Here is a 26,882-nt window from a genome sequence, read left to right as displayed (position 1 = left end):
TTGTGAAGATACTTTATGTTTAATACATCTGAAAAGAATGCATATACAAAGAACTTAGACATGAAAAAGCATTGGTTCAACACTAATGAGTCTACGAGAAATTGGAATTTTGGAAGATGGAGAAGATTCACTAAGTCTTAAAAAACTTTGAATTTGCAGGCCAAAATACATATTTGGTAAAATCGTTACGACACTGCAGCTGGTCTGCATACAGACCCTGCACATGATCCTCAGGGGCTGGAGTCCATCTTACAGGTTCAGGTTGCAGGAGAAGGGGTTCCATTAACTGGTCCCGCTATGGTGCCACACTAAACACCAGAAGCCCCTCCCTGCAGTTCCTTCCCACTGACACAGGTCTGCCTTTCCACCCCTCCCTGAAGGATGCCAAGCCATCCAGCAAGAGATGCACCATCAGAGCCAGCTCCAAAGCCCATGGCTGCAGACCCTGGGCCCCCCTCAGGGTGTCCAAGCAGCAGTGTATGTGCGGATCGTGGTAAGCATTTCTCTAACAATTAAGGATTGGCAGAAGATGGATTTGTTAAAAGCTGACTGATCGAGCTAGGCATGCTTCCAAAGGTGCAGTTCTTTCTTCATCACGAGCCAAAAGCTTATGATGGCAACGATTAAGTGAGACACTGGCAAGTTAGTTTCAAGTCTGATGGTGCATCCAGAGAAAATGGTTCTCCTATTCCTAAGGCTTCATAATTTAGAGGATGGGGTAGAAATTTATGACCTGCACAGTAAAAAGCCAGCGGAAAAAGATACAAGGCAACTTCAGAGGAGATGCATTTTCTGCACTCCTTCTTAGAGAAGCACCAGCTTGGGACATTTTGCTTTCCTGACTAAAGTCTGCTCACACCCAGGCTGCTGACTGACTGCAGAACAGCCCTACAAGGTATTGAAACCAGAACTAAGTCTTGCCAGACTGGCTTAAGGGGCAAGGCTTCAGTAAAACAGCCTAAAATTAGTCTGTTACAGAAAAAGTCATTGAGCATGCCTTGATGTTAAACAAACAAAAAAAAATTAGAAACAATAAACAAAATAAAAAACTAGTACTGATCAGTGTTTTCTGATAATACATAGTTACTCAAAATTAACTAGTTTAACTGAATTGAGGGGGCACTGGGGAATAAACACTAACATTCTCATCTCACACAGGGATTGTGTGGGGGAGACGGGAGTGCAGGGCATTTGTCATTATTGCAAAAAAACAAATTTTAGAATTTGTATCTTTAGTTTGATTTAAACATTGCTTTTAATGTGACATCAAACACCAGCTTTGCAGAAGGGGCAGTGGAGGGACGTTCATAGCAGCACACACCTGCGGGTCTTCTTCGGCTCCGGGGGCTCCAGGGCAGCCAATATCGCCTCGTCAAATACATTCTTTAGGCCTTTCTGAAAAGGGGCAAAGAGAGAGAAAAGGGGCAGTCTCATTTTTGAGTTTTCACACAAAACAAAAACCCCCAGAAAGCCAAGTGGCAGCCACACCCCTCTACGGACAGATGGAGGTTTGCCATCCACAGCTCTCAGAGGCTCCACCCGAGCTGCGTTTGCTGTGCCCGGCAGCTCCCGAGCACGGCACCTCATTTTTGGGAGCAGGAACACAAATCCTCTGAGAGCAGACCAGTGTACTTCACGTGAAGCAAAACACACGCACCAAAGTCGTTTCCTTAAGGCAATTTTTTATGATTAACTGGCTACTCACACATTTCACATGCTAATGACAAAGCAGAAAGTGCTGCATTCAGATGGAAGAGCTCTACCTGGAGCACGCCTGGCACAGCAGACACCCCAGCCGTGTGTCAGGGGAGGAGAGACAAGGCAAGCATGCAATGATAACCTGGTCCAGCACACGCTCTCGTTGGGCATCCAGCCCTAAACATCCCAGGGTTAGAAGCAGCCAGGCAGAGCCCAGAAGCTGCCATGGCAGCAGAGAGGTTGAGCTGGGAGGAGCACACAGAGGTACCATACACTGCATTAAGGATTAAACTGGAGCCAGGAGATGCAATTCGAATAAAGCTTCATCAGTCATTTATACAAACAACTGCAATTTTTAATTTCAAAATTTAAAGACAAGCTACAATCGATGTTTTCTCCTTAAAACAATAAAAATCAGAAGCACGATAGTAAGCAGCAGCTTTACATCTTACAGTAACAGGCTTTAAGGATCTATTATTGAAATGAAGAGCTCTACCATGTTAGTGAAAGCAAGAATTTTAACAGTTCATAAAGCAGTCGCAAGTACATTGATATTTCCTTCCCCCCAAGGACTGACAAATACTCCACTATAGCACAGACAGCCAAAGCAACAGCAACAGAAAAACATCTCACTGCACACAGGAGAACCAGAAAACCCTTCACGTTACAGCATCACTTGCAGATCACCGGTTCAGGTAACTTTTGTCATGCAAATACAGTTTACAAGTTCACAAGTAGAAATTGAAAACACACGCATTTGTTTCTTCCAGTTGGATTCAGGAAGATCAAACATCATCTCTTATTCTTTTGATCTTTCTTTAAATAACAATGTAACCAAATCCTTTCCCCCAACGGCCTGAATTATAAAGCTAGTCACATCTGGCAACCCAAGCAGCAGGGAGTTAAGCGAGTCCAGTTCGTGTTCCACAGTCACAACGTTTTTACTAAAGATCTCAAGTACTGTTTTTCAGTCCAAGGGCTAATACAGAGGTTGCTCTAAGATGGTAAGCAGGCACAACAGCTTTCAATCAAGGTGGTTTGATTCATTTTTAACCACGTTTCTACAGTAGTGGGACAGAGGAAGCAGCAGCAAGAGGGGAAGAAGAAAGTTTAGAATATACAGCACTTCCTTTTGGGCTGAGTTTCCGGAGGCTCGAGGGCAGCTAGGATAGCCTCATCAAACACATTCTTCAGACCTCTCTACAAGACAGAGGGGAGGAGAAAAAACAGCAGCCAGGTTAGAGGATTAGAGAAAAACAAGCAGATACAAAGAGCATTCAGGATAGAGCAGGCTGAATTCACAGAGGCAGTAAACAGATTTACTTTGTAAAAAAACAAAGTAGATCCCAGGACGAAATCTCATTTAGATGACCCATAAGTCAATGACAGAGACAGACAGGACATTTGACAGACAAGGTCAGACAAAACACTCAGAAGGGCAGAGGCACAAACACAGCAATAACATGGGGGTGGGAGCCACACAACGGGTGGTAGTTTCCACTCCACTGCTGTACGTACACCGAGGGAGTTTACAGGGGAGTAAATGGAGTGGAGAGCAGCTTGCCCCACCACAGGGACCCAAAAGATCAGCTAAACCTTTTGTAATCACCCACTGTGGCTAAGTGAGCACCTCGGATGCATGGACTACTGCTCCCAGCTCCCCCAGTGGCAGCTGGTCCAGAGCAAAGGCTCCAAACAACTCCTGCTTTGTGAATTCAGCCCCTGAATAACTGAAGGTCTGGAGATGGCTGGGAACACACAACCTGGGATGGAAGCAGGACCTCCCTGGTAAGCCATGGTCACTGGCAGTCAGTAACTCCCAGCCTTTAGAAGTGATGCAACACCTTACCAGTGCTACTCTGACACCGGGAGCCAGCATGGAAATAATGCATTTCAGTTATTCAGTTTAGTCTCCAAAGCGAGTTATAACCACGGGAAGACAGAAACAGCATTACAACTGGAACAGCTGGGATCCACCAGCACACAAGCAGTGACAGAGCTGCAGGACTCTGCAGGGGTGACACCGAGCACGGAGCATGCGTTTGCTGTAAGCACAACAGGAACTCTGCAGGGTGTTACCGCTCCCACACAGCCCTGCCGACTTACACACCACACCACAGGGAAAACCTGGCTCAGTTTAGGCTAACTGGACTCGCCTAAATCTACTGTCGTGAGTGCAACCTTCATAAATTCAGGAGAACTGCCTTATGACAGCTAAAGGCAAACAGAAGAGCTTCAATTAAATCCTGTAAACAACTGCAGTCTGTGCAAAATTTAGACTTTCTTCTCTTTAAGATCATTCAGATGTAACTGGTTTCTCCCTCGCAGGTTATACGGGATATATCCCTTTTAGAAAGACTTTAATCTTGTTTTACTGAAGCACATATACAGGAGAGCTCTAAGGCAGTTCCATCTGGAAGCATTTAAGGCCATCACATTACATACAAGATTATACTTGTATGTATAATCTTGTTTAAGGAAACTACAGTGTACATCCTGTACAGCCTCCCCAGCAACTTTTTCTTTTTTTAAAATGAGTTGCAACCCAGGCTGACAAAAGAGCTAAAGACTTCAGATAAATAACGCCTCTGAAGTCTGTGTACTAATTAGATTTCCTTTCTCTGCAAGAATAAGGCTGTAGCATAAACTCAATACTGCACTGTTAGACAGATTAAGAACCCAGGCAAGGCAAGAATCAAGAAAACAACCTTCCTTAATTCTCCTACTCAGGGACTTCTATTTTCCTACTGAAATTTGTTCAGGAGCCCAGAATTTGGGATTTGCTTTGAAGGACCCAGCAAAAACATGAAGAGGGGGAAAAAGAGAGAGGAACAAAACGGTTGTGAAAATAGGACCAGAGTTAAAAGCCTGGATGACCAAGAGTAACCACACAAAGGGAACTGTGCTCAATACCACAGGCACACAGGCCCATACTCCAGTTAAAGTCATGGCTCCTGTGCTGCACTGGGAACAAGCTGAGATCAGGCTTCCTTTACTCCCTCCATTCATGGGCAGCTTAAGGCACTTTATAAAGTTGTGTCAAAACTGTCAACCCAGCACCCAGGGGGGAAAAAGAACTGAATTCAGCACTCTCCCTGGTGTTAGGTACTAGCACTGGGCTTTAGAAAGTCCACTCAGACATTTAACTCTTCAGCACAACAGAAGCAACAATCACTGCAGTTGCAATCTGTTTGTCAGTCACCCTTTCCTAACAGCAAAGCCTTATTATCCACTCCTCACAGTGGCACTGGGCACTGTTTGGTAGAGAAAGGTTGGAGACGGACACTGAAAATGCCCTCATCACAAAAAGGGGTTCCACAACCTGAGGAAAGGGGGATAAAACCAGCTCCCCAGTACAGCACACGTGCAAACTCAGGGACAAGATATTCTGTCTGTACAGAAAAGACTCACAAACTCAGCCTCTCATGACTGACCTGGTACAAAAACGTGCTAGCTCCATGATTCTGTGATCACTTGCTACTGTGGTGTCAGTCATTTGTAAATTAGTTGGGAAGGAAAAAACCACCCTGGACTGGGAGGTGAACCATGCAGACAGCAGCCAAGGTAAAGAGAGACTAAATATCCAGCTGAGTCTCACTTCAGCTGAAACCAGCTACTACTGCATTGCCTTGCAGGGAGGAAAACAATCCTCCTGGCCAGGAAAGCAGCTGGCTTCTGTGTTCAGCAAACTGCCAGTGAGATCACTGCAGGAGCTCCACACCACCTTCACAGATCAGCTACGCTGCTGTTTGCCAGATACTGCTGACAGAGCCCGGGAAAAGGTGTTTTGTGAGGGGAGTCAACCACAAATAAAGGAAGAAGAATGGAGCAGATGCAAACCAACTAGTCCTCCAGGTGAGAAGGTTTCTGAACCCTCCTCCCAGGTCACTCCTGACTCCTAAAACCATCAATGGGTATACAAGCATTAGTGCTCTGGAAGAAACTCAGGCTGAGCTTCCAAGTGCATAAGGCATTTCACTGCAACAGAGACAGATTAGTCTATCTGGAAACAGAAAAAATGGATGAACACTGACATTTTTTTATCATATCAGCTCTTGCTCTGGTAATTCTAAGTGTTTCAGTGCAATCTGAGCAGACTATACAAGGCAAGTCTAAAGCTACAGGGGAAAGGGTCTCAGTGAGCAATACAGGACAATGGCCCTGGCAGGTATTTATCCAACTATCAGCTTCTACAGCCTAGTTAACAGCAGCATTCAGGATGTGTCAAACCATCTAAAACAGTATTTTGGGGTTGAACAGATCTAAGAGAACTACAGCTCAAGCACAAATAACCCTCAGCTTGCCTGTGGGTGGTAAGGAAGCACAGCCAAAGCCACCTTTAGATCAGGGATTCCCAGGATGAACCACAGCATGCCTTGCCACACCACCTCCAGTGCCACTGTCCTGCACAACTCCAGCACAGCTGCTTCATTTGCAGCAAACACTCAGGCAAAGCTTTGTTACAAAAAAAAAAAAAAAAAGCCTCCGGATCCCAAATGGAAGAGCCAACATGCAATCTGGGCAAAAGGGGCAAGATAAATAAAACTTCAGGCTTTGACAAGTTCTGCAATAAAGTTTTGTGCTCAAGGAAATGAGTGCACATCATCACTGGAGTGAGGGGCTTGATACTGTGCACCCCTGGCTCCGTGCACATCAGGCAGTGACAAATTCTTTACAGAGTAGCATTAAGGGAGTTGTTAAAGAGTGGCAGTCAATTCTCCAAGTGTAGGCACACCAGATTCAGTTCCCAGGGCATCCAAAGTCAAGGCAAAAGGCCAACTAGCCAGAAAATGGCTCCTACCCTAGCATTCCTAATTTAAAGGGAAAGGATAATCAGGTTTCCTGGCCTCAAATCACCTATTTTAGTTGCCTTTAGACTCGCGTTCACAAGTTAGTTCACACTTCAGGTTTATGTCTTAAGAACTATTTCATTTTTCTTTTCTGTTTCAACAGAACTTCCATCTGAAGGCGGGCACAGGAAACAGCTCACCACCAGCTGCATAGGAAGACAAAGCAGCTCTAGACCACGAAGGCTTTCAGTCTTACAGGTACCAGAATTAACTTTTCTGAGAGGTTTTTTTCCCCTTGCCTGCTCTCTTCAGCAGTGAGCTGCACACTGTGCCCTAACCCAATTATTGTCTGTAACGCACCTTCTAAGCTTTCAATAGTTATTCTTCTCCAGACAGAAGCAAGCACAGCAAACACATTCTCCTCCATCACTCCTCTACACTAGGCCTAATCCTCACAGGCTGATTTTCTTTGTACCACTGCCAACTCCCTGTGCCTTAGAACAACGAGACAAAGAGAAAGCTACAGTGTCAACAGCAGAAACAGAACTTATACCCCTTTCACATCCACTTGGAGCTGTTTTTCCCTGGAACTGAAAAAAGAAAAAAGCAAGCAGACATGGTCAAAGCCCAACCCTCACCTGCGTAAGCGCAGAGCATTCCACGTATTTGACGGCCTTCAGGTCCCGGGCCAGCTTCTCAGCCGTCTCTGGGGTTATGGGCTTCTGCTTGTTCTTGGCAAGTTTCTCAATTGTGGAGGGATCATCTCTTAGGTCAATCTGGGTCCCAACAAGCAGGAAAGGAGTCTTTGGACAGTGGTGAGTAATTTCAGGTACCCACTAAAGACAGGGAAGACACGGCATTTGTTATTAACCACCCGTGATAACCACCTGACACTACAGCAGCTTTTTCAGGCAAAGTTCAACCGACCTTTTCTTTCACATTTTCAAATGAAGAAGGAGACACCACTGAAAAACAGACCAGAAATACATCTGTCTGTGGATAGCTGAGGGGTCGTAATCTATCATAGTCTTCCTGACCTACAGAGGAGAAAATTAACACAGCATTAGATACAGACAATAAAATACTGCCCTTTACAGCGGGTTAGAACACATGTTCCAGCATAATAACATTCCTATGACTAATCCTAACTCTTAAACAAAGAACCAAGCATACCCTGAACCCAAACATTTGGAGATGCCAGTTTTCAAATCCAGAATTCATTCAGTTGCTATGTAACAGTGAGCTGCTGAAAGTCACAGGCGAGGTGGGAAGTCTCCAATACATTTTTAGATCAAACACCCTCAGACTGCATAACACTTTCCTCAATTATGAAGAAAAGTTGCAGAACATGGATCGGGTTATAGATGAGGTCCTCTGCACCTAGTCCATTCCATACAAGGATTATGCCATCAAATTTCATTACCCTGCAAAAAAAACCTGCTGTTTGAAGGAGGGGGAAAAAAAACCCAAACCGTTTTATTCACGAAAATGTTATTACTTATGCTGTGAAGTGTCCCCAGGCAGCAGGCAGAGAATGCTGCTGGTACACATGACTCTGATCAGGCCACCCAGCAGTATTCCTCTAAAATCTCACCGAAGTCCCTGCACAGGCTGTGTTTTGGAGGAAGCCACGCTCTTCCCTTGGAGTCCTTAGAGGGCAGGCAGTCCTTGCAGGGCACCATTAGCACTGACCCACCAGCCTCACTCTCCCCAAGCTCATTCTTAAACCTCCTCCTGCCCAATTCAGCAGCAATCTGTTTTTAGAAAGCAAATCTGGCACTGAAGCTGCTGCACTTTTTGGCAACCAAATCTGAAACACTTGTTTAAAATGTCTCAGGTTCCAGTTGATGCTCTTTCGCTCATCATACAGAACAAACACTTCCAAGATCCTGAAGGAGCCAATGCAACACCTGGGACACCTCAGTGGAGGAAGCTCTACAGTTTGAAGATGGAGATGTAGAGAGCCTGTTACAGTTACCAAGCCTGGCTGGACACAGAGGAGTAAGCACTGACCAGAATCATTGTCACAGAATGCTTTGGGATGGAAAGGACCTTGAAGCTCATCTCGTTCTAACCCCCTGCCAAGGGCAAGGACACCTTTAACTATCCCAGGTTGCTCCAAGCTCCATCCAACCCAGCCTTGAACAATTCCAGGGATGGGACAGCCACAGCTTCTCTGTGCCAGGGCCTCACTATCCTCGCAGGGAAGAATTTCTTCCTAGCATCTACTCTAAATCTCAAATATCTTGTTGCAATTAACAGACTACTCCCAAAAGCTTTGTCTTCCAAGCACAAGCTCAAGAAAGCTGTTTTTTTATTTGACAGCTAGCAATGGGGGTTTCATCCGCTGCTGAATTCTGTCACTTGTGCTGGCTACTATTTAGCAAAGAGCAAGAAGCCATTAAGAACAAATGCTTCCCCCTCAGCAGTCCAGCTCTGAAAGGGAAAGCCTTTACATTCACAAGTGCACAGAGTCGCCCACATGCACTAAAGTCCCTTGGTAACTTGTCAGAATTACTAGCTGGGTCACTACTCATGTTGATAGCATGTGAACGTGCATATCTACACACACACCCCACTTCTCAGAGGTCTGAACCCTCAGCAGGAAAACAGGCAGGGAAGGACCCAACACAGTGACCACACAATGCTGCAGGCCCCTACAACGGGCCCACCCGTGTCAGGAAGGAACCTCTCTTCTCCACCTAACTATCCATGAACTAGGGGAGCCTGCAATAATAGGGACATAGGTCACATTTTGGGAGGAGAACACAAAGAGCTAAGTGAAGCAGACAGGTGACCGGACATTCAGAGACACAGCAGGAGCCAAGGACTCAGCTGGAAGACCCCCAGACTTTTGCACACAGGCTGTAAGGGATATAAAAGCCCAGGGTTTGCTTTGTTCAGGGTCCCTCCTCAGAGGCACTAGCTTGAGCTGTTACTTTCCTTTTGCACCATGATTAAATTATTTTAAAGATCTGGACTTCTGAGACATCTATGGGGAACCCGAGGCTGAGCCAGTAAGGAAACCCTGTCTGACTGTGTGAGTGTGGGGTGTGTAGGGAGTCAAGCAAGGCCCCATCAGGTCACTGGAGCTGCTGCTGCAAAGGGGCTTCCCCTGCAGAGTCCCAGCTCAGGTGGTGGAGTGTGACTGCCACAGCAGCTCCTGGATGGTGGGACAGGAAAGCTTCCTTAACAGCTACAGGGTTTAACTGGAAACCTAAGACTGTTTCCTTAATCAAATTAGACACTAACAATGCATTTAAGAACACAGCTGGAAACAGATTAAATTCTATCAGGACAATTTTAGGTGATAGCTTATGAACTAAGGTCCCTAGAAGGACTCTTCTGAAGAAGAGTTTGCAACACCAGTTGCTGCCACACCACTTTGGTATTACTATGTGGTGGGGACTGGGTACCCTGCAACTGAACCAGTTTCTACCCTTTCTTGCTAACTTTTCACACACTCAAAGCAGGATGTAGTTGTTTAATCACTGCATGTTTCTCCAGCCAGAAACTGAAACACAGCTTAAACAAGAGGCCAGCAGATTTTTAATTCTAAAAAGCACATAGTGAGAGGGCTTAGGAAATCCACACCCTGATTTCATCCATGTTAAGGATGCAGAAACATAGGCACATTTAAGACATTCTAATGTTAGTAATTCTGTCTTGACATTTGGTTAAAAAATTGGCTATTTACTAAACAAAACCCACATACAATCCACATTTTATTCAACACAAATTTCTCCTTTAATTTCATTTAAAAACACGGAAACCTTTATCTTTCTTGTATCACCTAGATAAGAGGTAACAGTCTGAAAGCTGTCATCTGGTGTCACAAAACAGCTCTAAAAGAAGTGGAAGGTTTTCTTATTTTGCTTTTGAGTTTTTTGTTGTTGCATTTTTGGTTCTTTTTTAATAAACTCACTTTAGCAACTCTCAAAAGGTCGGGAATGAAGAATCAAGAGAGATTTTTCCCCTTCCATTAAAAAAAACCTCAACAAAAAACCCAACTGTATGTCATGTTGCACATCACCTCAGGTAAATCTTGGGCAGGTACAATGACACAAGCACTCGTTTTCTCACCTGCAGTATCAAAGAGGCCCAGGGTGTAAGGCTCTCCTCCAATCATCACTGTTACAGCATAGTTATCAAAAACCTGGCAAGAAAAGAAATACACATTTAAGAGGATGTGAATAAGCCATCTCTCAAACTATCATCCTACTCACTTTGTCAGAGCACAAGAGATACCTGCACAGGACAAGAGAACCATCAGGCTTACAGTGCTATGACCACTAAGGCCAGTAACAGAACAATTCCATTTGGAACAGGGATATTCCAGCTGCTTCCATGAGGTACTAAAGCAAAGGCACACGAGGTACACATGGTAAAACCACTGAGCAAAACACCTACAACAGTGCTTACCTGTTACCACAAAGAGGTTTCCCACAGTGCCACAGAAATCCCCACCTTCACCCTTGGTGTGACACAGTAATCACAGCCCCACAAGGACAGAACGAGGAATGTCAGCCCTGCCCTTCAAGGGGAACAGCAATGGGGCTGCATCTCACAGCACCCAAATCCTCTGCAGGAAATCCTCTCTGAACATAATAAAGTCCATCTTTTCAACAGGGTTTTATCCTCAATCTCTGAAGGATTGGTCAAAAAATCAGCCTGTGCCAAATTCACTCCCAATCTAAACAGAGAGTCTGGCTCCAGAGACAAAGTCCTACAGTCTCTGCACAGCACCTGGCACAACAGTGCTGTCCCCCAGGGCAGACCCGCTGCACAGATCAAAGCCGGCACCACCCAGTAACTTGTTTACAACACAACTGAGCACCAGGGCCTACCCAAACACTCACCTCCAACACCCACCCGCTCAGCAGTGCACTGTCTGAGGTCAGTATCCTTCATTCCAGTAACCATGTTATCTTCAGAACCACGACAGACAGTACTGCAGAAACTACCTTTGGCAGAAGATCTTTCCCATGCAGAAAATCCAAACCCCACCATCCACCCCTGCACATCACTGCACAGGGACTCCTCCAAATGAGGATGGGCAAGTTCTGCCTCCACACAGAACTGCAGCCTGAGCAGCTCCCACAGCTGAAATACACCCCCAACACGAGAGAGGCCAGCAGCCACCTCAAAAACTTTTCATGGAAGTGAGAAGGGAGGGACGTGGAAAATAAGCAGTCACATGCATCTATTAACAGGGCTATAGCAAAAGTTTAGGTCCTTGAAAAAAACCACCAAAAACTGAGGTAAGAGCAGTGAGACAGCACTTCAAAGCTCAGCTTCCCAGAGTTCAGATGTCTCCTTCCCACTTGACTGCCCTGGTTAAAGCAAGACCTGACACTACCCTAATTTTTCCAACTTCTCACAAATCACAGTGACTGAGAAAGCAACTATGGCCACTGCATATCCACAGAACATCAGCCAGAAGCAGAAATCCACCTCTCACACTACTTTGGCTTAGCATTCAGGATTTCAAAGCACTGCAAGAGAATTCACCACTCACCCCCATTACCCACAGCCCAATCCCTCACACGCTGCACTGGGTTTGCCTTACTGAACAGCCAAGAAAGTGTCCAGCTCCAGGGAACACTTTCAGGCTTTCCCACTGGGAAATATCTGCCAAGGGTTGCAAAACACAGAGTCAAGTGAACAGAACCGATCTGTTGGTCTGAAGTGATGTGTTCACTATCCATGCTTTGGCCACACTGCTGCAAAAGCACAGCAGTATCTATTTCTCTGTCCATTTACCACCAGAAACCACCAGATTAGCTGGAATATCAGAGGTTACATATCAGTTTCCAGTGTCTGAAATACACCTCCAGGCCATTCACAGAATTAGGAACAGGCCTCTGGTATCTCCAGAACAGCAAGTTCCTCAAGCCATGATGTTTGGGGGTAAATATTATTCCAGAAAAAATGGGGCAGATTTAAAAAGCACTATAAAGAATCCTTAGGACACCTCGAACACACCTTACTGGCAACTCACTTTTGAGTAGGTTTTTTCATATTCCTTGTCAGCAGAGATTTACAGCCAGTGCAGGGCAGCACACAAACTTGCAAGCGTTCAAAACACACGTTTTAAGATTATAACATTTTTCAACATAATAGAGGGTCATTTCCCTGAAGGGATAAGTATAGAAACACTCATTGCTGAACTCACTGACCGCCTGCATTTTGTCTTGACCATAAAGAATAGCTTAAATAGGACAAGCAGCCTCCCACAGGTTCAGCACAGGATGTGGCTGCCCTAGAAGCATCACAGCAGGATACTTGATGCCACTCAAAAACTTGAGAATGACAAAAAACACGTTTCAAATGCCACTTCACCAGTCCATAACAGAGCCCATGAGAGAGACTGATCTCTGCACTCACAGCACAACCAGCACATTCCCAACAGTGGCCACTGCATCCAGCCTTATTACCCTGAGGTTTGAGAGTCCTTTCATCTTTAGCTCCTGATCCACAGCTAAAGACAAACATTTTTGTTCTGTGGGAGCCTGTCCTACACAAGACAAACCTCGTATTTCACAAGTTGAAAGACTTTGGATAGCTTACAAAAAGAGGCAATGACATCCACTTCAACCTCTTTTTCACAAGGAGAGGACAGTTTTGTAAAGAACTATTCCAGAAGAGCTTTCAGACAGTTATCTTGGCATCTCGAAGGAGATATCTGGTCTTTCAGATGAGTTATTTGGTCTTTTGAGTTGCTTTATGTTGCGGTTTTAGTTAAGTGAGAAGGATTTTTAGTGATGAATTTTTCATACCACCACATGGGATGGACTTTTCAGGCCCATAATAGAGAAAACTAGTAAAACAGCATCCAGCTGTCCAAGTCTCCTGCAGCAACTTCACTGAAGCCTGACCCAGCTCAGTGGCAGTACACTGATCTTGCATATGACTAAGGAGAAAAGCACTTTTCTAACAGAGAGATTGTGCATATGCCTCACAGGCAGCAAAACTCCTCCCAACTTGATCTTTAGACAAGCCAAGGGAATCAGTATTTCAGAAAACTGAGCCTGTGAAGCTCAAAAGGTGACTTAAAAATAGTCAAGGACTACACACAAAGCTTGCAAAGGTTTGGAAGTACAGATGGATGGGACTGCACAGTCTAAATCCAAACACATTCCTCATGCTTAGCTGGAGTCACAACTCCATATTTCACTACATTTCCGGATCTTTGCAAAGGAAAAAGGAGCCTCAGAAAATGTTAACTGTAGTCACTGGCTATTTTAGCAACATGAAACTGCTTTCCCTAAAAACAAAGATGCAGCAGGAGCTGAGAGCACAAGCTGGAGCCCAGGCACTCCTGACCTGCAGCTGTTTGCACTGCTAAACTCACCCACAGGACCAACCCCCAAAGAGAAGGCAGATTCTGCAGAGCAGTCGAGCAGCAGGAACTGAGCAGATACAGGAAAGGCCCCCCAGCACTGCCAGGTGCTCTGGAAGGCAGCAGCATGGACTGACTGTCACTTCTCCTGCTGTATCAGTCAGTGTCCAAGAGGAAAGCAGGCTGGAAGAACAGGGATCAGGGCATGCACACCACAAAGGTTAGTTCAGAAGGGAATTCCTGCTGCCCTGCCCCACCACGACCAAAGAACCCTTCTCACACTTACCGTTGGGACATATTCCGACGGGAATTTATTTGTTGTATAAGAAATTAAGAGACAGGTTTTACCAACAGCACCATCACCCACGACTACACACTTGATCGTCTGCATAGCTGAAATCTACTAGAATATCAACTCCAAAGAGAACCTGGAAGAAAAAAAAAAGAGATACATATATTTACATGTTTCCCACACTCACTAGAGAGCCGTCATCAAGGAGCCCAGACCACTAACAGCACATCTGGGATATGAAAACAAGACATTTTTAAATGAGTTTTTAGATCCTTTCTCTCCATCACACACACAACAGGAAGCTGCTCATGTTCATAAATGAAAAAAATTTTGCCTAGTTACCTAGAAATGGGCAAAACCAGTCCTGAGGCTTTTCCAGATTCTGTTTTTAACGCATGGAAGCATCCAGCCTCAGATATTCTGAAAGCTGGAAGTGCAAACTCTGCTCAGGAACACATCTGCCTCCCAGAGAGCTCCCTCTGGAGAGCAGCTCAGCAGGAAGCACAGCAACATGTGCTTCGAAACTAGTTTATGGATAAAAATAAACAAGTACAGACAGAAATAAATATGATTAATTTCTCCTTCCCTCAGCTTTAAGGCCTAAGCACAGTTTTACAACCTTTTGGTTAAAGCTGCTACTTAACATATCCCTTTATGCCCATTTTGAAGTGCTGACAGCAATGAGAGCTCAGCAGGGCATCCAGATCCCAAGGGAATTACTCTCCAGACATCACAAAATCCTGATGCACCCAACTGCTCCAACACTATCCCAGCAGAGACTTCAGCACATGAACTAAATCATTATGTGCCATCAATACCTCCATCCAAACATTAGCTGGTTCCCTCCAGTGTCAATACAGCTGCCCTTCATTAATATATTACTTTAATTACAATACCAGGCTTCTGGCCATTTCTTCACATACAAGTGTGAAATTTTGACCCCAACAAATTAGTGGCAAAGCTCCCCCTGACTTTCAGCATTTCCGTATTATCAGAAGTACTTTTATTTACAGTGACAGAGACTTGCTGCAAAGTCTCTGTAAAATCCTGATGGGGGCCAAGGGGGTGTTTAAAGCAGCAGATTCACCCTCCTCTGAGGGTGCTGCTGTGGCTCTCAAGTCTGGGTAACTGCACTAAAAACCCCAAATTGATCCCTCCTGAACTATGCACTTGGACACTTCCCAGTGAATTCACTCCTTACAGTGGTGTGCAAGAAGTACAAATTGATTCCAGGTTTTTGAGGCTCTGGTCACAGCCAGCGACATCACACAATGACAAAATGCTCTTTGTTGGAATCCCACATGGATCACCAAGTCCAACTTTTAAGTGAACAGCCCAACCAGGGACCAAACCTATGACCTTGGCATTATTAGCACCATGCTCTAATCAAGGGAGCTGATCTCAAGGTGTTAATATGACTTGATACTGCACATGAGCTTGTCATGCCTGCAAAGCAAAGGAACTCGCTGTGGACTCAAAACAAACACACCACCCCCAGCTCTTCTTCAGATGCTGCAGGGATGCTCAAAGACTTCAACAAAGCCATCTCCCTTAAACAAAAATCCCCAAAAGTTCCTAAAAACGGTACTTGTAGGGGAATACTCGTCACCATCATTCCCACAAGCCCTGGACAGATCCACAAGCAGTTTTAGGAAATGGCAGCAAAGACTCTTTCTCAGAGCAGGCCACCAGCCAGCACCTGGTACATCGGGCACTCACTGCCATCCTTATCTATGTATCCTCTTTCAGCAAGCACAGAGACAATGACTGACTTGTATAAGCATCAGGCATTGCCACCAGTCCTCTACTTAGTGCCCTATTTCAATATCAAAATAATAGAATCTGTTGATTTCTGCAGATCTCAGGTTCACAGCAGGCATTCAGCAGGATGCACAGCACAGACCTACCAATAGGCCCTTCATTAATACAACAAAAAGCTCTGAGTTTGGCACTGAAGCAAACACATATTTACTCAGAAGGACAAAGCAATCATTTCCATTTCAAAAGGCATTTTCAGTGTTCAGATCAGCTCAGCTGTTTACATACAAGTAATATGAAGTCAGGTAACAGCACTGAACATCCACCCCTTCAGAGAAGCTCCCTTCTCACCCTGCCCTTCCCTCTGGGCAGCCCACAACTCCTCCATCCTGTAATCCTTCCTTGCTGCTCTACCTCCCTCTTCTTTCTGCCCTCTTTCCCAATTATTTGCATTTCCTTGTTTACCTGTAATTTGCAGGTTACACATATGCTTCAGACACCTGCCCAGAGCCCATAAAGCACACTAGAGGAAAAATCCAGGTTCTGAAGCACTCCCTGTGCTCACTGCAGCACAACCAATCCATGATTCTCTATAAATCCAAATTTTATATATGCACTTGTATCAGAAAAGGTCACACACAGGCCTTTGTGAAAAGAAAAACAAGTGTTTAGTGTTACCCTTTAAAGCTCATTGCTCCAGAGAACACCAAGAATGAAGCCACAGTATCAAAAAGCATCTCAGAAAGCATCAGAAGCCTGCATTTCTTCCCTGTCCTTGGACACAGCCAAGGTCTGGGAGAGAAGCTGCTGTTCTCTGGGAAGGGCTCAGGTCAGAGACTGGGGCTAAGACACAGCACTGGCTGCACACACACCTTGCCCACAGCTCACATTATCCCTGCCTGGCACGGAGTTCCTGAAGTGAAGCACTGGCGTGGTGCACATCAACAAATCAAACACACACCCACCCTTCACCTTGGTTTTTAATGGCTATATAGCTTTATCTTTAAATACTGAAAAATGATGGCATCAATTTTAAACAGCTTTAGAATCCTGAGCATAGGTCTCCAAAGTCTTAGCAGTGGGAAAGTGGAGTTGTTGAATAATTATTTTCCTTGGATTAGTAGGCTTTCTAGATTAGCTGGATGAATTACTTCGTGTTTTGCACTTCTAAGAAGTCCACAGATCACAGCTGAAAATAAGCTCGTTTCTAGGGAGCTTCAGTGCACCTGGGACTTACTCTTCCATAGGAATAGCTTTAAAGACATATGCATTATTGACTTGTGGTTTAAAAGTAATTTAATCCAAAATGAGATTAAGCAGAGAAAAACATCCCTAGAGTGCAACGCCAAGGGAGGCAGAAACAAAGAGGTTATAGAGGCTTTGGGTTTGTTCTCCCCCTGAAGTCACCTAATAAAAGGAAGCCTGCACATATAACACTCAGCAGAACTAGAGAACACTTGAAGTAGTTTTAAATATCTGAGGGAATTGAAACAGACTCCAAAGTGCTGAAGTCCCAGTCTGAGTGCAATGAGTGGATTTGGAGCCATATCATTGTGAGCCATCTGGCCAAGCCCAGAGAGAAGAGCTGATAAAGACTGGAAATGTAATGCAGGTCAATATGACTTAGTTCTGTTCAACAAGTTCTAAAGAGTTCTTTAAAAAAAAAAAATAAAAATTGAAAAAAAAAATGGAACACTGAATTAATTTCTCAAACCTCTCTGTATTGTAACCAAAAATTTCAGTGCTTCAGTAAAGTACGTGTTAACTAATGATACTTCTAGTATCTGTTGGATTTCAAGCTGTTCAGCAACAAGGATTTCACAAAACTCAACAATGTCATAGAGAACTGGGACATGGCATGCTGGAAACTATGGATTACACAGCCATGTAAAGTTTGTCAAATTCACAGGCCATTTTACAGAATTTTGCTTTAAAACTCAGTTACACTTTTATGGGAGACAGCTGATCTGCATTTAGGACTAATCCCAACTAACAGAGACATGAGTGTTGCAACAAAGAGGGAACTGAAGTCTCCAGCAGGACGTTGTGGAGGTCAGTAATCCTTCCTGGGGCAAAGGAAATTCTGCAGTGATGCACTTGGGTCACACAGGCCTGTGCAAGCACCAAGACACTGAATGATCACAGAAGGCTGAAAAAAATCCACAGTACCTCTGGCAGGTTCCCACTGATTAAACACAAGTTGCACAAAATACTGTCCCAAACACACCTGACCCCTCCCATGCAAGCCTGACTTTCCCATTCTAAAGGCAGGCACGTGGAATGGGAGCACTTTGGGTTTGCAAACTGTAACTCAGAGTAGCTGCAATCTGTCCCAGCACCTGTGTGCACTGCTGACTGCAGAATTAAGTGAAATTTGGTGGAATTTTGTACACGGCGTTCCCTACTACACCCAGAGTAAGAATCTGCATGATCTCACCTTCACTCTTGCTGTAGGTGCAACACGAAGCAGAAAGCACAAGCCTTCAAGCTCGTTACAATTTCTCTTGTTCTAAAGGTACTGAAGCCCGTTTTCAGGTTGTGTCGGTTCCCCCAGCCCGAGGAAGCTGCGCTGTCAGGTCTGTGTGCACATCCTGTGCTCGCTTCCTGCCGAGCCCCGGCAGCGCCGCCGCTTCCTCTTTCAGGCAGGACTGAAAGTGCTGCCATTTCGCCAGCGGGAGCGGCTCCCTCGGCTCCCTGCAAGGCACCACTGGCCAGGAACCCTTTCAGGGCGCTCTTTAGGATACACCACTAGCTCAGAAGTTGAACCCTAACCAGTCCATCACAGCTTCCAGATCCTGTTTGGGCACCTGCTCCGCATTCCAAGAAAATAAACAAAGCCATTTCTGAAAACTAAGATTATTCCCCCCTCAATGTGATTTTACAGTGAACAGTTTATTCATCTAACTCAAAGCACTCGGGAGTCCACAGTGAAAGGAACAACAGTCACAGGATTTTACTCATGGTCTGTAGTAACCATTTTTGCCCTTCCACAGTACTTTCACTTCTTATCTTATAAAACCACACAGTTCTAAATAAAGTCTTTGTTTGTACTTGATAATTTGTTCCCAGATTAATCACATCCATTTCAAGGCACCCTTGCCCCACCATTTCAAGGTCCCTGCCCTCTGCCACCTCCTCCAGCCCTACTACAAACTAATCTTTCTGTGCTTTTCAAAGCGACAAATCTCTCCAGTCAGGGGCAGCACGGAGAAGTACTCGGCTGCTACAATCCCAGCAATCCAATTTTCCTCAGCAAATACCTACCAGCATTACATGGAAGATGTATTGCATACCTGTATGACAAACAGTACAGGGCAAAGGCTGCTGCCTAGTTCTCTGCAGAGATCCCAAACCACTAACCCAGGGATCACACGAGCTCAGCTGCCACCTCAGGAGGGAGAAAACCTTGGATTTCCTGGTACACTAATGCTGTCACAAACTTGTGATGCAAAGCACAAACAGAAGCCACTCTCTGATTAAGAGATGAATTCCAGAAAGACCTACTGGCACAGAAAGCAAAACTGTTTTTGAGAGCAGTATCACCATTGCCAGAACTCTCCTCTGCACATGTACAGCAACCATCTTCCAGCCTGCTAGAAATCATCTTCTTCATGGAGATCTCACCCCACAACTAAACACATCTGCCACTTCTATGCTAGTAAAGTGGTAAATGACACATAAAAGGTTCTAAACCTGGTGCCCAAGCTCACCTGCCTGTCCTGCCCACAGCTCAGGCTGCTGCAGGCACATCAGCTCTATAAACAAACACATTCGTTCCAAGCCAAGCTTAAGGCCTGGGTCTTTAGTTACTTAGAGCTTAAACTGGCTGTTGAACTACAAAACAGCAGGAGAGTTGCACTCCCTTAGAAAAACGTAAATCGTGAAGTCCAAGGAGAAGGGACAGACCTGAGAAACCATCTTGTACCCCATCAGTTCAGGATCTTGAAAAGGATATCCTAATTTAAGCATTGCTTTGAGGTTTTGTTAACCGTCACTAACAGATCAGACACAGTCCTTTAAATTCTGTCTCAGAATTCGTACCTCACAGGGAGAGCTGCCTCCAAAAAGCAGTGTTGCCGTTGGGTTTGTATGTGTGTCTAATTATGAGACACAGCCACAAAAGCTCGGCTGCAGCAGAAGCCATGTTAAGACAAACACAAGCGTTCAGGTAAGGACCTGGATCTGCAGTGGGGGGGTCTCAATTCAGGGTTGAAGACCCCCACAGCAGCAGAGCACACTGGTGGGCTCTGTCCCACAGTCTCAACCTGGTGTTGGATGCCAGCACAGGAAATCTGTGGGCAGGCCCACAAAAACAAGCAGTGGAAAGAGCCACAAGATCACCATCACCAACGGAGCTGGATCAACACCAGGACAGCCCTGAGTTAGGTCACAGGCTCCTGTTGTCTTGAAACCCACAAAGTCTGCCATCATTATGGGAATCCCTGTTGGAGATAAAGGAGGTGTCCGGGATCCTGGAGCCACTCAACAGAGCCAAATATATCCCAACACCTCTGCAGCTTTGAAGCTCCCATTTCTGGACAACTGACTATCAACTACCAAAGAAACATGAAGAGATCGCTTCTCAAAATGCAACTATCATGGAGCTACCACAGAGCTATCACAGAATGTGCTGAGTTGGATCTCACTGTTTGAGACCAGCTGATATTTTCTGTACTTAATGCAACTTTCTTTTTCTAATTCTGTAAGATACTTTGCACATCTTTGCAAAGGCTCCTCTCAACCACCTGGTACATACAAGACAGGAAGTGAGGGTGGTTGGGCAGGGGAATTTTAATAGTCTGAGCCCAAGACACCAGCAGCACCATAACACACATTTCAAGTTTAACAACTTCAAGAAAAAGAAGGGGAAAACCATGTAATCTCATTTAGTTCTAAATTCAAAACCAGAAAGCTGACCAGCCAGATAGAGTGTGTGTGACTCAACAGGCTCTGCCACACCAGTTCCAGCTGTGCCTACACCTGCTTTACCAGGGGCATTGCCCACTATCCTGCTTCACAGCTCCAACCAACCACCTTCACCTGATCACCAACTCCACAGAAAAAACACAGAAGTGACAACTTCCCCATTATCACTCTGGTTAAGGTTACACTGTCGAAAGCAGCCCCCAGCACTGAAAAACCTGCCCCAGATTAAGAGCTGGGAAGTGTGTGGGCTTACATTAATGTCTTTTCTGCCAAAAGCATTTTTATCTTACATCATTACTCTTCACTTTTCATACTCTAAAGGAAGCCGTTTTCCTCAACCATGTAACAAAGTTCTGTTCAGTATTTTACTACCACTTAAAAAACCCTATTCATTAGCTGAGTTGCATACTGATAATATTTAAAAATACAAGCTGCACCTACACTCCTATTTGGACACAGAACCAAATCAAGGCCCACATGGCCCTGACGGTTCTCTCCACATCCCCATGGCCAACTGCATTTAACAGTGGTAGAAGTTCCTCTATTTTGAGGCATGTTTTTGCACCATGGGAAGCACCCTGCCTGAAAAATCACTGCAGTAGATCCTGCTCAGGGAATGGGAGAGCTGCAGGTGCTCTATGCACACAGCCAGGAGGAGCCCAGAGAATGTGCTGTGCTGAGGGGGGAGAGCTCAGGCTGGGTACCAAAGTGCTGTCTGACGTTTAAAGAAATAAAGCTTTGCTAAAAAGCACTGCAAAAATAACTTTTTCCAGATACTGAGCTATCCTGGAGTTTCCTCTTAAAACCAGCAAAGTAGCTGGAAGGCTCACTAACACCGGGACTGCAGCAGGGGAGCTGCCCTGCACTCACCTGACCAGCACAAGGAACCAGAGCAGCTGGAACCACCTCCCTTCACCAGCCCAAAACCAGCCCTGCAGGGCCGAGGCTGCAGGACCAAGAGCCTGCTGGGCAACTGGCAGCTCCTCAGCAGTCAGTAAATAAACAAAATGCTCAGAAGAAGTAACAGCTCCCACTCCAGGACGTGAAAGAAGAGGGTGGTTCCGAGAGGAGCCAAGCCTTTAGCTCAGCAATACTTTGCATGCACTAAACCCAAAAGTACCCCTGAACTCAAGAGAACTGCTCAAACACACAGCTGCTGTCACACCCAGGCCCCACAGCAGCCCCTCTGCCTTTAGCTGTTCCCCAGCCACAGCTGCCTGGTGCACACAGCCCACGGAGTGGCAGAGGCCTCCTTGAGTCGCATCCAAAGCTGCAGGAGCCTTTTTGTCATTATTTCCCTGAAACAGAACACTCGTCACTGGCCAGAAACACAGCACAGCAACCTTCAACTGGAGAAGAGCTGAGCAATTCAAACCAGCCTGTTACAAAAAGCAAAACAATTCTGGCAGCCTCAGCTGCTGCTGGGAGTCTGGCACCACACGTGACAGCAAAACTCTGTGGCTGCCCCAGGGCAGCTCCCCACCCCACAGCAGTTTAAGATTTGCTCTAACACCACCTTAGCTTGGTAAAAACCTTCACCTTCCCCTGCCAGATCTGGAAAACATGGCTGATCCCACACAATCTGACCACAGGCATGGACAACTTCACAGGGATGAGCTGCTACCTGCACACCCTCTCCAGGCAAAGGCCCCAAAGAAGCCCCTTGTGTTCCTTTATTTAGAAAGGTTTTGGTTTGGTTTTCCATGAGACAAGAGAACAGTGCACGGGTCCACCATGCACGGTCCAACTCTCTTGGTAGGAATTACACCACAACATCCTAAAGTAACGGGGTGAATTAGCAGCACAAAAGCTTAAAATAGAACAGCAGCTTTTAAAAGCTTTTGCAAAACAAACTCTTTGTTTTCTCTCTATAAAATGTCACTTGTTCAGAAGAAAAGTCAACACATCTCAAGGAAAGGACAGCTGCTCTATTGAAAATGGGCCAATCAGTATTTTGAAGCTTTACAACTCTTTAGGACAGTCACTCTCTCCATCTCCAAGAAAAGATTACAAAGATTAATTACGCAACAACACCACCACAAACTCTGCTTCTTGCACTCACTGTTTTCAGTTTTCTGCACACCCAGGGCCAGGTAAACAAACTACCCAAAAACAATCTAAAGGATCCCCCACCAGAAGCTGGGAATACACTCTCTTAATGCCATTCCTGTCACTTACCTTGGGCATTGACATGGACACCAACGGCTACAAAAGGCAGCTGAACCCTACCTTGGGGTAGCCAGACACCCTCAAGGAGGGAAAACCTTGTGCCAGGCTTTAGCCCTTGGAAAAACTCTGGTGAAAGGGCTTTCTTCACCTACCACTCCTAGTGGCAATCCTTCCTGATGGATACCCTTAGCTTGTACAGTGTAAAACCATACAAGTTAATAATAAGTGTGAAGTGTAGGGCTTAGAGGAAGCCACTTAATTAAATGGTGACAGGCTGCAGGAGTGTAAGACACTTTAGATTTCTTTAAAAACTCTGCCTAAAAGCTTATCTGCTCAATAAGTTGTTTTATTTGTCATATATTAAGACACTAAGAATAGGGTGTTTTCACCTACAAGAGCTTCTTGCCACCTGGAGTACCAGAAACCAATTTCACTTTCATTCAATTTGACACCTTCATCTTCTAAAAAAAAAAAAAGAAAAAAAAGAAAAGAAAAAGTGTCATTCTTTCCTCAGGAACAGAGCCTCAAGGGTGAAAATAACTATGCCCCCCTACAATTCCTCTTCACTGCCTCCTGCTCTAGAAGCTCAAATCATCACCATGGTTCTCATCAGGGAAATCCCTGGGAGTTCCACAGGGGCTCCATTTCTGTTTACTGTTCTTACAGCAGGAGACCCACAGTTTCCATTTTAGGTACTTGACACTCTAGAGCTTCCAGAGCTTTTCTATCAAACAGTGAAAACATCATAAACTCCCCGGCCCTGGCCATCAATCTGAGGCAAACAACCAACCCCAAAGCAGGGTGTGTAATGAATTCAGATCATCCCTTGCAGGTCATGAATAACCAAGTTCAAAGTAAGCAAATCCAGTGATTAAAATTTCTGCCTAGGATATGTTACCAAACTGCAAACATGTTTTGGTTTTTTTTGCACTGCAGTAGGTATTTTTTTATTCCTTGCCAGGATTTTAAAAATCCTTTTCCTCGTTGTTACTGAGGCACACAAGTGAACAGCTTAAACACAGAATTATTTCTACAGTCAGCAATACACTGATGGAAGTCTTAAGTATGAGTCTAAGACCCGTCTCAAATTCAAAATCAAAACCTGCCTACACTGCCTTTGCCAGAACCCTGCACCAACAAGAAGAGTCCACAAAGCAGAATAGCTTCCCAAGGTACAGTCAGTTAAATATAAAGGCTTTCTACTTAAAGTTGATTTTGCACAAGACCCTTTTGCTAAGTGAAAAAGTGCAGCTCTAAGTGCCTCACTGAGTTATCCCTATGAGCAATACGAGGAGCCTGATCCAGGTTTTAAGTGCCTTCAAAAATAAATAAATTAATTAATTAATAAATGGACATTTGGGGCACTGCAACTTAACACTTTAACACTTCGAACAGAGACAGCCAGCACCTCCTTCCCTGGGAGAGAAGCACAGATGACCAGACAGAGCCACTTCTGACTACCCAGTTACCATCTATCATGGCCTTCTCCTCGCCAGGGCTTGCCTGCCAAGAGAGCAGCAAAGCTGTTCCTGCTCCTCTGGCCACAGCACCCACACAGGCAGGGCACCAGGAACCCTGGCCGTTCTGCAGTCCTTCGTTAAGCACAGGTTTCCAGTGCTGGTTGGTATATTCACAGCTACCTGGTCGTACAAGTGTCTGTCACCAGCTGCAAGTTCTGCCTGCTGGAAGGTAAAAACACAACTCAAGTCCAGATCGCTAGAACAGCGATTAGAACACAGATAAGGTGACGTCCGGCTGCAGTATATATATACATTTTTGTGAGGATTTCCGAGAATGGCAAAGGCGCGTCAACAACAACTCTCCAAGATGGTCGGAGTGAGCAGCGCTGGCTCCTGCCCCGGCTGCAGCCGGTGGCACCACCGGCGCTGTACCGAGAGCTGCGGGGTGGTTCTGGATAACATAACCCACAGCCTCGCAGATGCCCAGAAGCGCCTCCCGACTCTTCGGCTGCCTGTGTGCAGCACACACACAGCTGGAGCTCAGCGTCTCGCACCCCGCCGCGGCTCAGGGCTCCTGCGGCACCGCCCCAGCGCAGCCGGCAGCCCCTCGGGGCTTCTCCCACAGCCGGGGCCGCTCCGAGGCCGGGCCGGGGCAGGGCCGGGGCTGGGCCCAGCCATGGCCGCGGCAGCACTTCCTGCGCCGCTCCAAGGGTCCGGCCGCCAGCAAGCGGGGGAAGGGAGGGGAGAGGGGAGGAGGGGAGGCGGCGGCCGCCCCGGCACCCCCGGCCCCGCAGCGGCAGCGCCCACCGGGGACGAGCCCGCCCCACAGCAGGGCGGCTGCCGGGGAGGCCCCGCACACACCGCCGGGCCTGGGAGGGCGGCTCCGGCGCTCGGCGGGCGACCCGTCCGGGGCCAGGGAGTCGCTGAGTGGGTGGCAGGCGGGGATCGGGGCCGCTCGGTGGTCGCGGTGCTCGGCCGGGGGTCCCGTCCCGGTCCCGTTCCCCCCCCCCCTCCTCTCACCTCGGACGCTCGGCCGGGCGTTGGCAGCTCGCTGCGGGGTCTCCTCGGCGCGGGCAGCAGGGGCGTGACGTCACCGCGCAGCGCGCGCCGGGGCGGGGCGGGGCGGGGCCGGCTCACGGCGCCCCCTGCCGGCCGCGCCCGCCGCCGCCGGAGGAAGATCCGAGAGCGGGAACAGATTCCAGGGGCTTGGTTCCCAGGGACATTAACTAACTCAAGAAACGATTCCTACTCTGTCAGACCGAATTCTCCATAAATACTGTGTGTGTGTATATATATATATATATATATATAAACTCAGAAAGTGGTGACCTCATCTTATTAGTCATGACCCAATCCGATCACTGAGCACAAGAGCAAGGCTTAAAAGTCGTGGAAAAAGTCACAGAATCAACCAGGCTGGAAAAGACCTCTGAGATCGTCAAGCCCAGCCTTTGACCTAACACTACCTTGCCTACTCGACCGTGGCACTGAGTGCTACATCCAGTCTCTTCTTAAATACCTCCAGGGACAGTGAATCCACCTGTGCAGCCCATTCCAGTGTCTGATCACTGTCTCTGTGAAGAATTAGGTCTCCTTTATTTTTGAAGTGTATGTTGTGGTGCTGCTGGTGTCTTGGGCTCAGGCTATTAAAATTCACTTTTATTAAAATTCCCCTGCCCAACCACCCTCACTTCCTGTCTTGTATGTACCAGGTGGTTGAGAGGAGCCTTTGCAAAGATGTGCAAAGTATCTTACAGAATTAGAAAAAGAAAGTTGCATTAAGTACAGAAAATATCAGTTGGTCTCAAGCAGTGAGATCCAACTCAGCACATTCTGTGATAGCTCTGTGGTAGCTCCATGATAGTTGCATTTTTGAGAAGTGATCTCTTAATGTTTCTTTGGTAGTTGATAGTCAGTTGTTCAGAAATGGGAGCTTCAAAGCTGCAGAGGTGTTGGGATATATTTGGCTCTGTTGAGTGGCTCCAGGATCCCGGACACCTCCTTTATCTCCAACAGGGATTCCCATAATGATGGCAGACTTTGTGGGTTTCAAGAACAACGGGAGAAAAAAAATTATACTTTTGCTAGCTGCACGTTTTTTGTGAGATCATGTGCATGTGCCCAAATAGCTTTGATGATGATCCACCACCCATGGGCAAGGGGAGGTTGGTCACAGGGTGCAGTGGCAAACGCTCCCGGGGTTTGTGGTCTTTTCAATGCAAGAGCAAATTCTGTGCCTTTTGGTTTTCTTTTTTTTTTCTTTTTTTTGGTATAAACTGACCACAGAGCAACAACACACTGCTTTGGTCTCTATGTAAGCCTTTGAAGTTTAAATAAAAACTTCAGTGTTGCTAATTTAGACCCCTCCACCCTGCACCTGCACCTCTGTGCACACACTCGAGGGCTGCAGGAGCACATGGGGCAGAGTCTCCCTATGTGGGGCATCC

General features: G+C 46.1%; 1 protein-coding gene across 2 annotated transcripts; it reads right to left on the bottom strand.

Moving 5' to 3' along the window:
• On the bottom strand, positions 1-25,532 carry CDC42 (cell division cycle 42). 2 transcript variants are annotated; one of them, XM_027712379.2, is made up of 6 exons: positions 25,456-25,532; positions 14,117-14,258; positions 10,572-10,644; positions 7,416-7,525; positions 7,127-7,324; positions 1-1,395 (listed from the first exon to the last, which is right to left on the bottom strand). In XM_027712379.2, the coding sequence occupies exons 2-6, from the start codon at positions 14,219-14,221 to the stop codon at positions 1,306-1,308; spliced, it is 576 nt and encodes a 191-aa protein (XP_027568180.1). In that variant the 5' UTR covers positions 14,222-14,258; positions 25,456-25,532; the 3' UTR covers positions 1-1,305. The 2 variants fall into 2 exon arrangements, with proteins under 2 accessions (XP_027568180.1, XP_027568181.1); XM_027712380.2 differs by lacking the exon at positions 1-1,395 and adding an exon at positions 1,666-2,898 and having other exon boundaries at positions 25,456-25,520.
• Between the last annotated feature and the right edge of the window lie 1,350 nt (positions 25,533-26,882).

This window comes from Pipra filicauda, unplaced genomic scaffold (assembly GCF_003945595.2).
Source record: "Pipra filicauda isolate LSUMZ 115617 unplaced genomic scaffold, ASM394559v2 scaffold47_size6085603_pilon, whole genome shotgun sequence".
NCBI lineage: Eukaryota > Metazoa > Chordata > Aves > Passeriformes > Pipridae > Pipra > Pipra filicauda.
Note: the sequence above shows the minus strand (reverse complement) of the source record. Positions and strands in the feature narration are given on the sequence as shown.